The sequence below is a fragment of the Curcuma longa genome, chromosome 9, assembly GCF_044706935.1.
Source record: "Curcuma longa cultivar G26 ecotype Majalengka, Jawa Barat chromosome 9, ITB_CL_G26_1.1, whole genome shotgun sequence".
Classification (NCBI taxonomy): Eukaryota; Viridiplantae; Streptophyta; class Magnoliopsida; order Zingiberales; family Zingiberaceae; genus Curcuma; species Curcuma longa.
In genome coordinates this window covers 6,035,473-6,051,202 of record NC_133869.1, presented here as the reverse complement: position 1 = coordinate 6,051,202, position 15,730 = coordinate 6,035,473, and the positions used below count along the sequence as shown (strand labels likewise).

Sequence of the window (15,730 nt, the reverse complement as noted above, 5' to 3'; positions counted from 1 at the left end):
AAATTATCTTAGAGATTGATTTTTTTTCTTTAAAAAAAGAAGTTATCCTTATAGATAATTAATTTTCAGTTTTAATTGAATTTTCTATTGATTATCCTGTACTTGATTTGAGGTTAATCAGAAAAAAAGTATTTGTGTTGATGTAGGTTTTGAATAAAATAGATCTATCAAGTGCTAAACCTGATCGCATTGCACTGTGATGTTGGTTTCAAACTAGTATCATATTCAAACCAGCACCACTAGTGGTGTAGTTCCAATTCGATTCAATTCGGTCGATAATCTCAATCTATTCAATTTAATCGAATGAATTTTAAAATTGAAATTGAATCGAATTATTTAAAATAATCAATATTATTATTTTTTAAAATAGAATTTCCAAACGGTCAAGTTCAAAGACCCATCTAACTACTGAATTAATAAAAATACTCTGGTTAAATCTCCTTTATTGTTATATCATTCTTTTTTCTTAATATAGATATCTTTAAATATATATATCATTAATTAGGTTATAATAATTTATTAAATTTAAACTTTGGAACGATGATATATAATGAACTTATTAAATACATAAATAACTTATATTTGTTATCATGACAGAACTTGCATATGAACTAGTTGAGCATTATAAGTAAGTTTTTTTATCATATTTTTAAATAATAATATTATTAATATATTTAAAGAATTTTTTTATTATTTTAAAATATTAAAAAAAAAATTATGTAGCTTTACTTTAAACGGTCATAAAATATCAATATATATAACTTGAAAATCGGTCGATATCAATATATATAACTTGAAAATTCAAAGAGAGCCAACCTATTTATAGACATACATGGAAAGTGGATAATGAAATTAAAATATTCTACTACAATGACTTTTTAATAAAAAATTTAATATTATTGATATTATATAATAATAATAATTATATTATTTTTATTGATAATATTATAAAAAAGATATACGTGAGAGCCTAACCACGAGACAAATTTTAATGTAATATGGAATTTATACTATAAAAAATTTACAAAAAAATATTGCACAAATGAAGAAAGAAAGCTTATTCTACCACCCCATATATAAGGATATATTTGAAATGCATGACAAACAGTTTGAAACGAGAAAAAATAATAAAACGTCGAGTTAAAAGGTGGAAAATGATGAATTGAATGCCCAAGTTATGACATTAGCTAGAGATACTCAATTTTATAATGGGATTTTATCTCAACCACTAACCTCTCATTTTGTTTTTCTTGACTATTCTATGCCTACTTTTGATTCCCATGTTAAAATTATATTTTGGATATTTTGATAATAATAGGATTAAACGTTACTAAATAGTGTAATGTGATTATATATATATATATTTTTGTTAATCCAAATTTTTAACTCTTCAAACTAATTAATTTTGGAGATGATTAGCTACTCAACCCCATAGAAGTTTCCCATCAGTTATGAGGATACATTCAAAAAGTGCTTACGTTGAGGTCATCAACGGTCGACCTCCACGCTCAATTCATCTCTATCGAGCGGTATGTTCTATCTGGGTATTAGATTGTAATACGACTGCCATGGGCATAGCCAATGCTAGGTTGCATTGGGCTCCAGCCCAGTGCAACCCAACAATTGGAGCTAATATATTATTTTAGTGTAGTTAAGTCAAGGCATATGGAGTCAATCTAGCTCAGTACAATCTAAACCCAATGTAGTCCAACAATTAAAGTCAATACAATCCAATTTTTTTTTTAAAAAAACCCTACTCATGTGGTTTAATAGAAGAAAAAAGAGTTTTCTTTTATTTGTCGTTCGACGCATCCAGGAACCCAAATTGAAATACTATTAATTTGACATAGTTTGTTATCCTGAGTTTTAATAAATTTCTACTTTTCTGCATTATATAGAAAAATGGTTGTGGCCAAAAAGGTTGAGAATTATGTTATAATTCAGAGATTGATTCATCTTGTATTGACTCTTTCTGCATCAACTGCAATAGCAAAGAGAACCTTTTTAGCCATAAATTTCTCTCAAAATAACATGTAGCAACAAGACGGATAATAATTTATTTTTCGATTGCATGATTCTCTACATAGAACGATAATTGTCTGAGAAAATAGATTTGGAATCAGTAATAGACGAGTTTTACACTCTAAAATCTCGTCGAGTACAACTTAAGTAGATATTGAAGTACTTTATATGAAATTTAAACTCTGTAAAAGGATATTGGTATCTAAATGCTATATGTTTGTTAAATGTTTATTATACATATATGTATTATTATTTTCATAATTTAGCCCAGGACAGTTAAAGATCCTAGCTACGCCAATGACGACCCTCTGCTAGATGATAGTCTAATTGACCTAGGTAATCATATTTTGTGCTGCCATCTTACTTAAATGGTTTACATTTTCATGGAATCTGTTCCGGTTGAGAAGTGCGTCTGGACACGTCACCGGACCTTCCTCGCCGGGGGCTATGAACAATAGATGACACTGAGGGCGATGAAGGCTTCACAGTCGCCTGAGCCTTCGTCGGAGTTGATGAGAGCTTCTGGGATGGCCTGCAAACCCAAGGAATGTGAGTAGGAAGGCCAGGTGTTGCCCCGGCGCGACCACTCTGACGCTCAAGTCAGTGGAGAAAACGGAGAGGAAGAAGATGAACAGTAGAAGGAGAACTTGAGCGTGTAAAAGTTGAGAGAGTTCGGAGAGAACGTTTACCTGCCGCAGGAGTGGTCTTTTAAAGGGAGATGAGCGTGCATACCTGTCACGTCATCATTTAAGGAATGTCCCTTCATGATTAATGAAGTGACAGGAATAATCGAGTTCGTTGTCCCATCGCCGGTAAAGTATGCAGCGGTGCATGCCGCAGAGATATAGCATTAAATATGGGGGCGTGGGCTTGTCAGAAAGTCATGATGAGGTGGGCCAGGGCAACGTGGGTGGAAGGATTCGGCATATGCTTAGCCGAATGAGAGGATTCGGCCTATGCTTAGCCGAATGGAGGGATTAGGCATATGCTTGGCCGAATGGGAGGATCCGGCGTATGCTTAGCCAAATGGGAGGATTGAGTGGCAGAGCTGAGCTGCTGAGTGGGCTGAGTGGCCGAGTGGCCGAGTGGCCGAGTGGTTGAGTGGTCGAATGGCCGTGTGGCCGAGTGGCCGTGTGGCCGTGTGGCCGAGTGGCCGAGTGGCCGTGTGGCCGAGTGGCCGAGTGGCCGAGTGGTCGTATGGCCGTGTGGCCGAGTGGCCGTGTCCTGCCGGATGGAAGGATCCGGTCCGGCTCCTGCCGGATAGGAGGATCTGGTCAGGCTAGGAATTCGGCCAAGGTAGGGATTCGGCCAAGGTATGGCCGGATGAGGGATTCGACAGGCTGCTGCCGGATGGAGGACTCGGCAGGCTGCTGCCGGATGGAGGATTCGGCAGGCTGCTGCCGGATGGAGGACTCGGCAGGCTACTGCCGGATGGAGGATTCGGCAGGCTGCTGTCGGATGGAGGACTCGGCAGGCTGCTACTGGATGGAGGACTCAGCAGGCTGCTGCTGGATGACGAACCAAGTGTCTGATAATTCATCCAGATCTCGAGCGAAGTAATTTCAACCTTTATTTTGTTACTTACTTTCCTTCCCCTCAGAGAAGAAGTTCCAATGTTATGCAGCAGTTTCCATTTCCCACAAAATATTATTAAAAATGCCTAAATCGCGTATTTGAATCCATTAGATAGGCATATATTAATTTCTTGTGATACGAGAAAAGACAAGAAGATACCACTTGAGAAAGCGCAAGTCATCCCGACGGCAAAGCTGCTCGACACCGTAAACAACCCATTACCCAAGAAGAAGAAGATTGACAGGATGTCGTTCAAGGTATACGTAAAAGGGCACAAAACTGCAGCACATAGAGGAAACAAACAGGAAAATGGATCATGAATCTGTAACCAAGAAAGATTCGAGGAAAAGGAAAGAAGACGGAAAATAACCCTACGGATCAAAGGAAGGATCGCGTGGGAGACGGGTTTAACCGAGACGACCACGGCGGCGACGGCTGTCGTCAGTGCCAACTGGAGGTTGACGAGTTCGTTGTCTCCCCTCGCCATAGCTTCCTGCCGTCGACCACTAGAGGTCGCTGTCGCCGCTTGCCTGAGCACGCCATCGCCCATCGAAGCTCCTCGTCATCGCCGGCCGGCCTAGCTCACTGTCGCCCCTGACCAGAGCTCGTTTCAAGCTGATCTGGGGCGGCCTCAGGAACCTTCGGCCTCCGCCCCAACACCGGCGCAGTCTCTTCAGAGGCGAGCACAATGGTGTTAAGTGACGTATACTACAATTTATCAAAGAGATGCAGAACCATGCACCAAAGGACAAATCACAGAAATCAAACTTTGTAAAACAAGTGAAAAACTTGGCAAAATCTGAATCTTTAAATTGGTTGAAGCTATCTACAGGGATCTTCCAGTGATTCGAACCATATTAATATTGTAGTAATGATGCCATACATCATACCAACAAATACCACATTGTATTAAATCGCTGGAAAATTACAAAGTTTGAAATGCATCGTGTTTATTAAGTATCAATGATGGAAAGAAAACATCACATTATATCTTAGGTAACATACATGATCACAGACTTATGCTGCCGGAAGAGAAGACTCGTGTAATTGACCCAAAATAGTTGGAAGAACAATAATCGGCCTATGCTGATGGATTGGCATGCATGGGAGGTGTGTCGGCATATTTCCAGCTGAATGACTCCATACTACGGTATGACCTATAGCCTGCTACCTCTTCTTCCCGCACTGCATCAGATAGTTCTTCCAAATCCTCCTTTGTGAGCTTTACCTTCAAAGACTCAATGTTTAAATCCAAGTTCTTCACCTTGGTTGTACCTGAGAGGTCAAAATAGAATCATCAATTCAATCAAGCAAGAAGTTCATGACCCTCTTGGATGTTTAAAGACAAGAATTTCAAATATATTATCCTTGGTAACAAGTCAGCCGCAACAATCCAAATCTAGCATAGAAGCTTCTGTATGTATAACAGTTCATGAAGTTGGGTAATAATGTTTGGTATTTATCATTCAAACCTGAAAACATTCGATTCAGTTTCACAAAGCAAGTCATATCATGCAATTCTCAATTTCTCGTGACAAAATAGTAATACAAGTGCTGCGTCCATGTAAAAAAGCCAAAGTTTTGACAAATTCTTTAGCAGATCAAAGGATATGACCGTCTACAAACTAGGCATAAATTCAGCATATCCCCATGAAATGACTCAGGCACGATCTTTTACAGGATGATATCGGAAGATGCTAACTGCAGATATCAGTAGCTGATAATGAAAATTCATGAATTCTAGTGGCTAATCATTTTCTCAATGATGTTAAATTTTGAATAAGAGCTAAAGAGGAGACTGGAATCATTTTTTTCTAAGCCATCATATCTGATTCATCACAACCATCTCTAAGGCTTCCAAGATTTACAGGAAGTATGGAGGTAGATTCTGCTAAGAGTAAAACTTCTCCCGTTATTGACTAAATAAGCTTTATGCGCAACAACCCAACTATCTTTTTCTTGTAAATTACTAACGACGTCCAATTTTATAATCTTTCCGTACCAAGCGAAGAGTTGAAGACTCACCAGTTCTGTAGCTAAAGTTCTATATGCAATTTGAGATTTGTTTACAAAAATTTAAAAGGGAAAGATGCTATATTGGTCCATTCACAAGGACACTTGGTTTAAAAAATCTCTGCATAATGCAGAATTTCAACCTACTTTACCAAACATTTTTTAATGACAGCATGCATCAACCTTTGGTGACATAGCTCTTATATGAAAAGACCAAACTCCCAAGAAAAATTTTCACAAAGGAACAATGATCAATGTTAATAACAGAAAATGGAAGTGAAAGATTCGTGGGTGAAGATTAAAAAACTAGGAAAAGGAACAAATAGCTCAAGAACACTGCATGCAAATATTTCTAACAGAATATTCATGTAACTGAAATTCTACAACAAGAAAGTGTAAAAATAGATATAGGAAAATAATTTAATTTTTCCTATGAAGATTTCTACAGAGGTCAAAAGAACTGAGATTCTTTTTTCATTTAAAGATACTAACCCCTTCCTTCACCTAGGAACTGAATTATTCCAATTAAGAAATAAATTAACTAGATTAGCGAATTGCTACCGTCACAGCAATTTGTGTGTGTTTGTCTGTGTGGCTCTGCAAGCTTGCTTACACGATCTAAATAACTGATGGTCATCAGTTATTGAAATCCTAGAGCAAATTATGAGTACTTTTATCTAATTTGGATGGATAGTAGAGTATAGTAGGCGAGACTAGAACATGAACCAAGAAATGAAAGGTAGATGGGTTTTACATATGTTACTTCATCAGTCAAATCTTCAGTTATCTCACCTTTTGGAGTGATCACAATGTTAGAACATCTAGACGTGAAAAAGTATTATAATAAACAATTCCATTCTCAACCAACTAGACATAAAGCACTTTACATCTTAGAATATAGTAGTAACATTACTGCTTCAATGGCAATTGCAATATTGATGCATGCAAACAATTCCTTACCTGGAATAGGAACCACATCATCACCTTGGTGGAGAACCCAAGCCAAAGCAAGTTGAACAGGGCTACAGTGATGTTTCTTGGCCAGATTCTCCACTCGCAGATAGAGAACTTTGTTCTTTTCCAAATTCTCACCACTGAATCTTTCGATATTAGTCTAGTGAAGTCATAGAAAAGGTACAAATTCAACATTAGCAACTAGCATGCTGTCATCTATTTATGAAAAATCACCTAGTTTAATTTGCCAAAATGTTCAAGGTATGTTGTAGATGATGAGAGTGGATACCATAATTGTATCTGAAGGCAAATTCACAGTGACTCCTCTACCAGCGAAAAAACCTCGTCCAATAGGGCTGTATGGAACTATTCCAATGCCGAGTTCCCTACATGAACATTTGAGGAAAAATGAGTATTAAAAATTCCAGTACTACTTAAGTAGCCCATGATACTAAAATAGAGCTAGCTAGTGAAAAATGATATGCTCCCCTATGCATCTTTGAGGTAGAAGCTAAACCGCAGGACGTAGCATTTGTCTCTATGTTCCAATATATCAGTGAGAGATAGAAGACATGCGGTGAGAATGTTTTATGCTTCACACCCTTAAACTAATGGTATGGCAAAAACTACATAGATTGGGCTTTAGAACACAGGAAGCTGAACAAGTAAAGTAATTAGACCTGCAAAGTGGGACTATCTCTGGCTCAATATCACGCGTCCAAAGAGACCATTCCATTTGTAATGCAGTAATTGGATGCACAGCATGAGCGCGTCTGATAGTGCTTGGACTAGCCTCTGATAGCCCAATATACTTCACTTTTCCTTCTTCCACCAACTTCTTGAGCTCCCCCATCTGCTTAACCAAATAAATAGCATGAGCCACTACATCTCAAATTTCAGAAGAATTATGTAGCAGACACGATTTTTAGAGTCAACTTACAGTCTCCTCTATCGGAACAGTCTTATCAATTCGGTGCTGGTAGTAAAGATCAATGTAATCCACTCCGAGTCGATTGAGGCTTTCTTCGCAACAGGCCCGCACATACTCAGGCTTACCATTGACCACCACACCTTTTGCATCCAAACCGACAATTCCAAACTTCGTGGCTACTTGGATCTTTTCACGCGGCAATTGCTTCAAGGCCTGAAGAAATATGTCAAAAAAGCATCAATGCCTCTTCATTTCGCGCGATCTTTACCGCAGGCAAGAAATGTAGCGAGCGACGAGATACAAAACCTTCCCCAGCAAAATCTCATTTGTGTGGGGTCCATATACATCGGAGGTGTCAAAGAAGGTGACGCCCCTGTTGAAAGCATGCTTGATGATGGCAATGCCAGCTTCTTCACTGACAGGGGAATTGTACGCGCCAGTGAGACCCATGCACCCAAACCCTAGTTTAGAAACCTGCCGTCGCCACAACAAATTGGAGTAAAAAGAAAAAAAAAGATCTTTGGGGAAATCAACAACAACAACAACAACAACAAAAACACGATCCATGAAGGAAGGGAAGATGAACCTCGAATCCATGGCTGCCCAACTTCACTCTGGGGATCTGGACTTGGACTTGCTCCGCCATTGCTTGGATGTGAAGATTGTTGGGGGTAACCGGGATCACCTGCAGTGAGCAGGCCCTGGCAGAGAACTCGATCGATTTTATAGGGTTTGGATGGGGGTAACATGGAGAATTCGGTCGCTGGGTTGTGAGTCATGGAAGCAGTTGGTGCGGATCTGACGTAAGCAAGGACCTCATGCAAGGTTGACTATTTGGTTCGGGTAAGGATGCCTGTTGGGTTTCAACTTTCAAATCAAATTTAGCCCTTTAATTTGAAATTACCAAAAACTCCTCAATTTTTTTTTAAAAAAAATAAAGACCCCTTAATTCTCAAAAGCAAAAATTAAAAAGATATTTTTATTTTAAGACTGCCATAGTAGCTTTGATTATAAATTGGCTCAATTTATGCTACACATGGAGAATTCGGTCGGTGGGTTGTGAGTCGTTAACGCAAGTGGTGCGGATCTGACGTAAGCAAGGACCTCACGCAAGGTTGACTATTTGGTTCGGTAAGGATGCCCGTTGGGTTTCGAATCAAATTTAGCCCTTTAATTTGAAATTACCAAAAACTCCTCAATTTTTTTTATAAAAAAATAAAGACCCCTTAATTCTCAAAATAAAAAATTAAAAAGATATTTTTATTTTAAGACTGCTATAGGAGGTTTGATTATAAATAAGGAGTAATCTTACCTCCTTGTTTTGAATGCAACATATGGCTTTTCCCACCACAAGTGAAGTTTCCATTATGTATTCTTGCAGAGACCCCTAGAACTGCTGCTCACTGTATTGAGTATGCACATCTGATCAAATGGGGGAGGTATTGCAATATTACTTTCAATCTCTCGTATCTTGTGTTTCAGTCCACTATTCTTATCATTTTTTTGGTTTGATAGGTCCATCATGGGAAATCTTTTGATGCTGATGATCCTGAGCATATGCAGTGGATTTACTTAGAGGTTGATTGCTTACGGTGTATATCTTTTTTTACTAATATGAAATTTTCATTTATATTTTCTTTATATCTTGACAGGCTTTGAAGAGAGCTGAACTTTTTGGCATTACTGTTGTAACATATTCTTTGACACAGGTATGATAAGCTTTCATATGCTTTTTTTTTCTAGTTCAATGATTTCTATTGATGGATGAATGAGTTCTCCTTTTTGTTTAACATATGGTGGATCAGCAGGGAAGGATTCTGCAAATAATGTCATCCTATAATTATCTTACTTAATGTTCTCTTCCTCATCAATTCATCAATGTATCATTTATCCTTAAGCTATGAGGTAAAGGTATGTGCAATCTGAATATGAGTTAAAGGTATCATTTATCAATTCACTAGGTTATACTTTCTGATTTAAAGAATGAAATCAAACTGAGAATGGATATTTCCACTTGGTTTGCTAGAAAAAGTGATCCGGTTTATTTATATTCTTCAAGTACTTTGTTTTTTTTTGGGTCATTGTTTCATTGTCATTTCCTTGGTATAACATGTATCTTTAGATTCTAATTTTACATGATATTGTTTTCAAATTACAGGTACTACACTGGATATCCAAAGGAACTTGGACCATATAATTATCGGGGAGCTTGTTTGTATTGTGAAACTTTGTATTAAACTTTGTATTTGTTGTGATGTGATAAACTTTGTGTTAAACATTGTGTCAAACTTTGTGATGTGATAAATTTATGTGATAAACTTTGTGTTAAACTTTGTGTTTGTTGTGTGTGAATATGTTATTGAATGTTATTTTGTGATGTGTATGTATTAGGGTTTATTGTATGTGCATATATTACAGGATATAAGGGGAAAAAAGAGAAACGGGAGCAGAAAATCTGCTAGTTAACCACGAAATCATAGAAAATCTGTTAGTTAGCGACGATTATATGCATTCGTCGCTAACGGGTTAACGACGAATTTGGTTAAATTCGTCGCTAACCTTCGAGATTCTCCGCTGACATATTTCGAGGTGTTAGCGATGAAATTTTGATAATTCGTCGCTAACGTTAGCGACGAAATTTTGACAATTCGACGCTAACTTTAGCGACGAAATTTTGACAATTCGTCGCTAACGTTAGCGATGAATTTTCGGGGATTAGCGACGATTATTATTTCGTCGCTAATGTTATCGACGAATTGTCAAAATTTCGTCGCTAATGTTAGTTTGCGACAAGCTTATAGCGACGATATATTATCGTCGCTAAATACCTGAATTCTTGTAGTGATAGGTGTCTAAATGTTACCTGATTAATCTTTAAGATGTAATTCATCCAGTGACTACATTCAAAATGCTCAATAGTCAAATATTTTTACAATAACTTTTTGAGATTTTATATTTTAAAAATATTGAATAATAATTTCATTATCAACTATATCAAAACACAATATGATATCAAATAATCATTTACCATATTATCTCTCAATTGATTACGATATGAGATTTTACTTATTTTTATTACTGAAAATACTTTCTCTGCCGTTGCAGTTGCAATGGGTACTAACAATAATAACTTCAAAAGTAACTATATCAAAAAGGTATACGTATAATCGATGTTTCTTCAATTAAATCATCCTTTTAGCAAGTTCACTAATCTCTGCAATCTCTAAGAATTAACTGCTACTTCGCATGTCAAAAATAAAGTAGTTAGTGTCCAAGTTGCATTAACTCTATCGGGGAGAAATCAAATGGATAAAATTGAGCAAACTGAAGTAATTTTCTCTTAGCATAAGCAGAAAATGAATTTGATGAATCAAAATAAGTCATACATAACAACAACTCTGTGTTCGCTTCATTAAAATGACTATTTAACTTTTGAAGTTGCAAATCTATCACTTTATAAAATATTTTTGTTAGAATATTAATATAATATATATTAATATTATTATGTGACCCGGTCATATGAACCGGTCCGCCCTAACTATCTATATATATGGCTGTAATCCTCTTTGTTTATAGAACTCAATAAATAGAAATTTATTTTTCTGACATGGTATCAGAGCCCTTTTTTTTTAAGCGCCGCGATTAAGGATCTAGGAAAACCCTAGATCCTTCTCCCGCCACCGTCTGCCGCCGTCCTCTGCCGCACCACGTTGGCTCGAAGGAAGAACGAGATCAAGCCAGGAAAGAGTTGTATAATTCATCACTATATTGTATCAGACTTTTGATGTCACGAAGGCATGCAACAAAAAGAGTGACACGTTGTAACATCTCAAAATAAGATTTCATCAACAGTTGCAGAGAAAGAATCACAAATATCATCATGTTTGCATGATTTTGACCTTGGAAGCGGCGGAGGAAGTCCTCCTCCACGTGGATCTTGAGCAGCGCGTGGTGGAAGCACCTGTTCGTGCAGAGAAAATACTGCAGTCAATATGGATCGTGTTAATGCTTGCAAGGATGCTCGATCGGACAAGTCTGTTAGATGTCGTCGTTGTCCGAATGCTGATCATGCTTACACTCATTGTCCGAACATTGAGTGTCGTTATTGCCATAAAAAGGGTCATGTCCTTCAGAACTGCCCAAAACTGAGTCGCATATCTTTACAGTTGGCTCTTCCTCCTCCATGGCCGCCGTCACAAATGTTTTACAGCCGCCTCAGTCCACTACTCCCACCCTTATGGATATCTATAAACTGCTCACTCAGGTTTTATCTACTAATCCTTCATTAGCCACCACATCAGGTAACCAACAATGGTTCTTAGATTCTGCTTGTTGCAACCATATGACCTCTAATATTAATCTATTACATTCTCTAAAACCTCTCACCACTTCGCCTCCCATTCACACTGCAAATGGTGCCCCCATGCATATCACACACATTGGTCATGCCACTTCACCATCTCTCCAAGATGTCTACTACATTCCCCATTTAACATTAAACCTTGTTTCTATTGGTCAGTTGGTTGAGCAGGGACTTACTGTTATTTTCACGTCTTCTGGTGTACAGGTTCAGGATTCGCAGACGGGCCAGATTCTTGGGACGGGGCGCAAGAAGGGTCGCCTGTTTGAGCTTTGTTCCCTTCAACCCTTTTCTTCTATCTCTGCTGTCGTTTCTCCTTCTTCCATCTATCAGTGGCATCTCAGACTTGGGCATGCTTCATCACATAATCTCCGATCTCTTGCTGCTAAAGGTTTTTTTGGTTCTATTAAATTTGAATCCTTTGATTGTGTGCATTGCAAGCTTGGCAAACAGCCAGCACTTTCTTTCTCAAATAATCATTCTATTGCTGATAAACCTTTTTCCCTAGTTCACTCAGATATTTGGGGGCCCTCTCCTGTTGGTACGTTTAAAGGTTATCGATATTTTGTAATCTTTGTTGATGATTATTCCCGATTTACTTGGATTTATTTTTTGAAAAATCGTTCTGAACTTGCCTCTACTTACTCCACTTTTGCAAAAATGATTCAAACACAATTCTCATGTCCTATTAAAACACTCCGCACTGACAATGCTTTGGAATATAATGATTCTACCTTTCTCAATTTTCTTTCTGCCCAGGGCACTGTTGTTCAGCGCTCATGTCCTTACACTTCACAACAAAATGGTAGGGCTGAACGTAAACATAGGCACATTCTAGATACTGTTCGTGCCATGCTCCTTTCTGCTTCGTGTCCTGATCGGTTTTGGGGAGAAGCTGCCCTTACTGCTGTCTATACAATCAACCGGATGCCTTCTTCTGTACTTCAGGATGTCATTCCTTACGAGAAGCTCTTTGGTCAGCCACCAGATTACTCCATTCTTCGTCCGTTTGGCTGTGTCAGTTTCGTCCACCTTCCCCCACATGAACGAAACAAATTGGAGCCTCAGAATCGTCTGTGTTGTTTGTTGGGATATGGGGTAGAACATAAGGGCTATCGTTGTTGGGATCCTGTGTCAAATCGAATTCGTATTTCTCGTCATGTCACCTTTTGGGAACATAAGATGTTCTCTTCTGAGTCCAAGTTTACCATTCCTTTTCAGACTGATTCCCCTTTCTTTGTTTTGGATCCATCTCCTTCTTCTGCAGGTCCCGAGCTCACACAGATTCCTGTTGACACTATCGATGCTTCCCCGTCACCAACTGATTCCCCTTTCTTTGTTTTGGATCCATCTCCTTCTTTTGCAGGTCCCGAGCTCACACAGATTCCTGTTGACACTGTCGATGCTTCCCCGTCACCTCAAGCTGACTCATCTGCGTCTCCTGAACAAGTATCTCAAGTCCCTGCTGCCACTGGTCGACGTTCAACCCGTGTAAGTCGTCCTCCTTCTCATCTCCTTGATTACCATTGTTTCTCTGCCATTCTATCTAACCATGAGCCTAGGACCTTTCGTGAGGCAAACTGTGATCCATTGTGGCGTGAGGCTATGTCTGAGGAACTGCAGGCTCTTGAGAAGACTGGGACTTGGGATATCGTTGATCTACCACCTGGCAAGAAACCTATTAACTGCAAATGGATTTACAAGATCAAAACAAATTCTGATGGATCTGTTGAGCGCTACAAAGCTCGTCTCGTGGCCAGAGGTTTCTTACAGGAGTACGACATTGACTATGAAGAGACATTTGCTCCTGTTGCCCGTTTGACTTCTCTACGTTGTCTTTTGGCTATTGCTGCTGCTCGTCGATGGTCTCTTCACCAGTTGGATGTGAAGAATGCTTTTCTTCATGGAGATCTTTCTGAGGAGGTTTATATGAGTCCGCCGCCGGGTTCAGACATTTCGGGGAAGGTATGTAAGCTACGTCGTGCTCTTTATGGTCTGAAGCAGGCACCACGAGCTTGGTTCGCCAAGTTCAGCTCAGCACTTATTCAGTATGGGTTTACTGCCTCTCCCTATGACTCTGCTTTATTCATTCGTCGCTCCTCATCCGGGATTATTATTCTATTATTATATGTTGATGATATGGTGATCACTGGAGACGATGCTTCTGGAATATCTGATTTGCAGACCTATCTTCATCAGCATTTTGATATGAAGAGTCTTGGTAAGCTGCGTTACTTTCTAGGTCTTGAGATTTCCGACACGGCAGATGGTATCTACTTGTCCCAGGCAAAGTATGCTTCTGACCTCATCTCCCGTGCTGGCCTGACTGACAGCAAGACTGCCTCGACTCCACTTGAGGCAGACTGTCGTTTCACTCCTCTCGATGGTGCCCCTCTTGAGGACCCCACGCTCTATCGCCAGTTAGTGGGCTCCCTGATATATTTGACAGTCACTCGTCCTGACATAGCTCATGCAGTTCACATCGTTAGTCAGTTCATGACTAGTCCCTGTACAGCTCATCACTCTGCTGTATTACGTATTCTCCGCTATGTTAAGGGCACTCTCCTACATGGTCTTCACTTCTCTGCTGATTCATCATTGGTACTCACTGGTTACTCTGATGCTGATTGGGCAGGCGATCCCACTGACCGACGCTCCATCACTGGTTATTGTTTCTTCTTGGGTGATTCTCTTATTTCCTGGCGAAGCAAGAAACAGACTGTCGTTTCTCGTTCCAGCGCTGAGTCAGAGTATCGTGCGCTTGCTGATTCTACTTCTGAGCTTCTTTGGATTCGACGACTTCTTTCTGATCTTGGCATTCCTCAACCGCCTGCCACCGATCTTCATTGTGATAGTCAGAGTGCCATTCATATTTCTCGAAATGATGTGTTTCATGAGCGCACTAAGCACATCGAGATCGATTGCCATTTTGTACGGCAGCATGTTAGTGCTGGCACTGTGCAATTGCGGTCTGTGTCTACCGAACATCAAATTGCAGATGTCTTCACCAAGTCTCTCTTGCCGGGTCGCTTCTCTGTGTTATTAAGCAAACTCAAGTTGATCTCTACTCTACCACCTTGAGTTTGAGGGGGGGTGTTAGAATATTAATATAATATATATTAATATTATTATGTGACCCGGTCATATGAACCGGTCCGCCCTAACTATCTATATATATGGCTGTAATCCTTCTTTGTTTAATTCATTCAATTAATAGAAATTTATTTGATACGGCGAAAGCTTGCAACTGACAGCTCCAACCTCGATCTCTACTCGGTCTTAGGTGTCGCCCTCATCTTTATTATATTTGAAAGACGACATCCTAAGACTATCATCTTATGGTTGTATTATTTATTAGATAAATAAAAATTCACGCGCATTCTCTATGTGTTTGATTGAATCTTAAACTCATTTGCTGAATGCCAACAATATGATTTATAACATGAGAGAATTTGTAATTGAATCACAATTAGCGAACATATCTATATGTGCAATTATAAATGTATTGAAATTATTCCTAGTTAATGAATCGATGAACATTGACGTCATCGATTCTGTTGAGAGATTAGCACGTTTTAAACTCCTTAATTTACCAAACAACTGTTTCTACTGATTGTAGATATTAGATGTTGAAAGTTAAACGTGGATGCTAGTTAAAGATAATTAGTTCATTAGAGTAACTTATTATGATGCTTCATATGGTTTTATACATATAAAGATATGTCAATGAAGCTTAAGCGCGAGTTTCCTTTGACTTACGGTATTTAAATCATCTTGGTCATGGATACTTATACTTTGATATCTTAAACAAACATCTCTAAAAAGGTGTGAACCCAAGATAATTGGGTGTAAGTCGAAATGTTCAAAGGTGTTTG

At 38.8% G+C, this 15,730-nt stretch overlaps 1 protein-coding gene across 1 annotated transcript; it reads right to left on the bottom strand.

Moving 5' to 3' along the window:
• Positions 1-4,524: 4,524 nt before the first annotated feature.
• LOC141834580 (perakine reductase-like) lies at positions 4,525-8,180 on the bottom strand. The gene is made up of 7 exons (XM_074721896.1): positions 8,082-8,180; positions 7,802-7,969; positions 7,505-7,708; positions 7,245-7,417; positions 6,854-6,950; positions 6,571-6,724; positions 4,525-4,872 (listed from the first exon to the last, which is right to left on the bottom strand). Exons 1-7 carry the CDS (start codon positions 8,139-8,141, stop codon positions 4,679-4,681), a joined length of 1,050 nt encoding a protein of 349 aa, XP_074577997.1. The 5' UTR covers positions 8,142-8,180; the 3' UTR covers positions 4,525-4,678.
• Between the last annotated feature and the right edge of the window lie 7,550 nt (positions 8,181-15,730).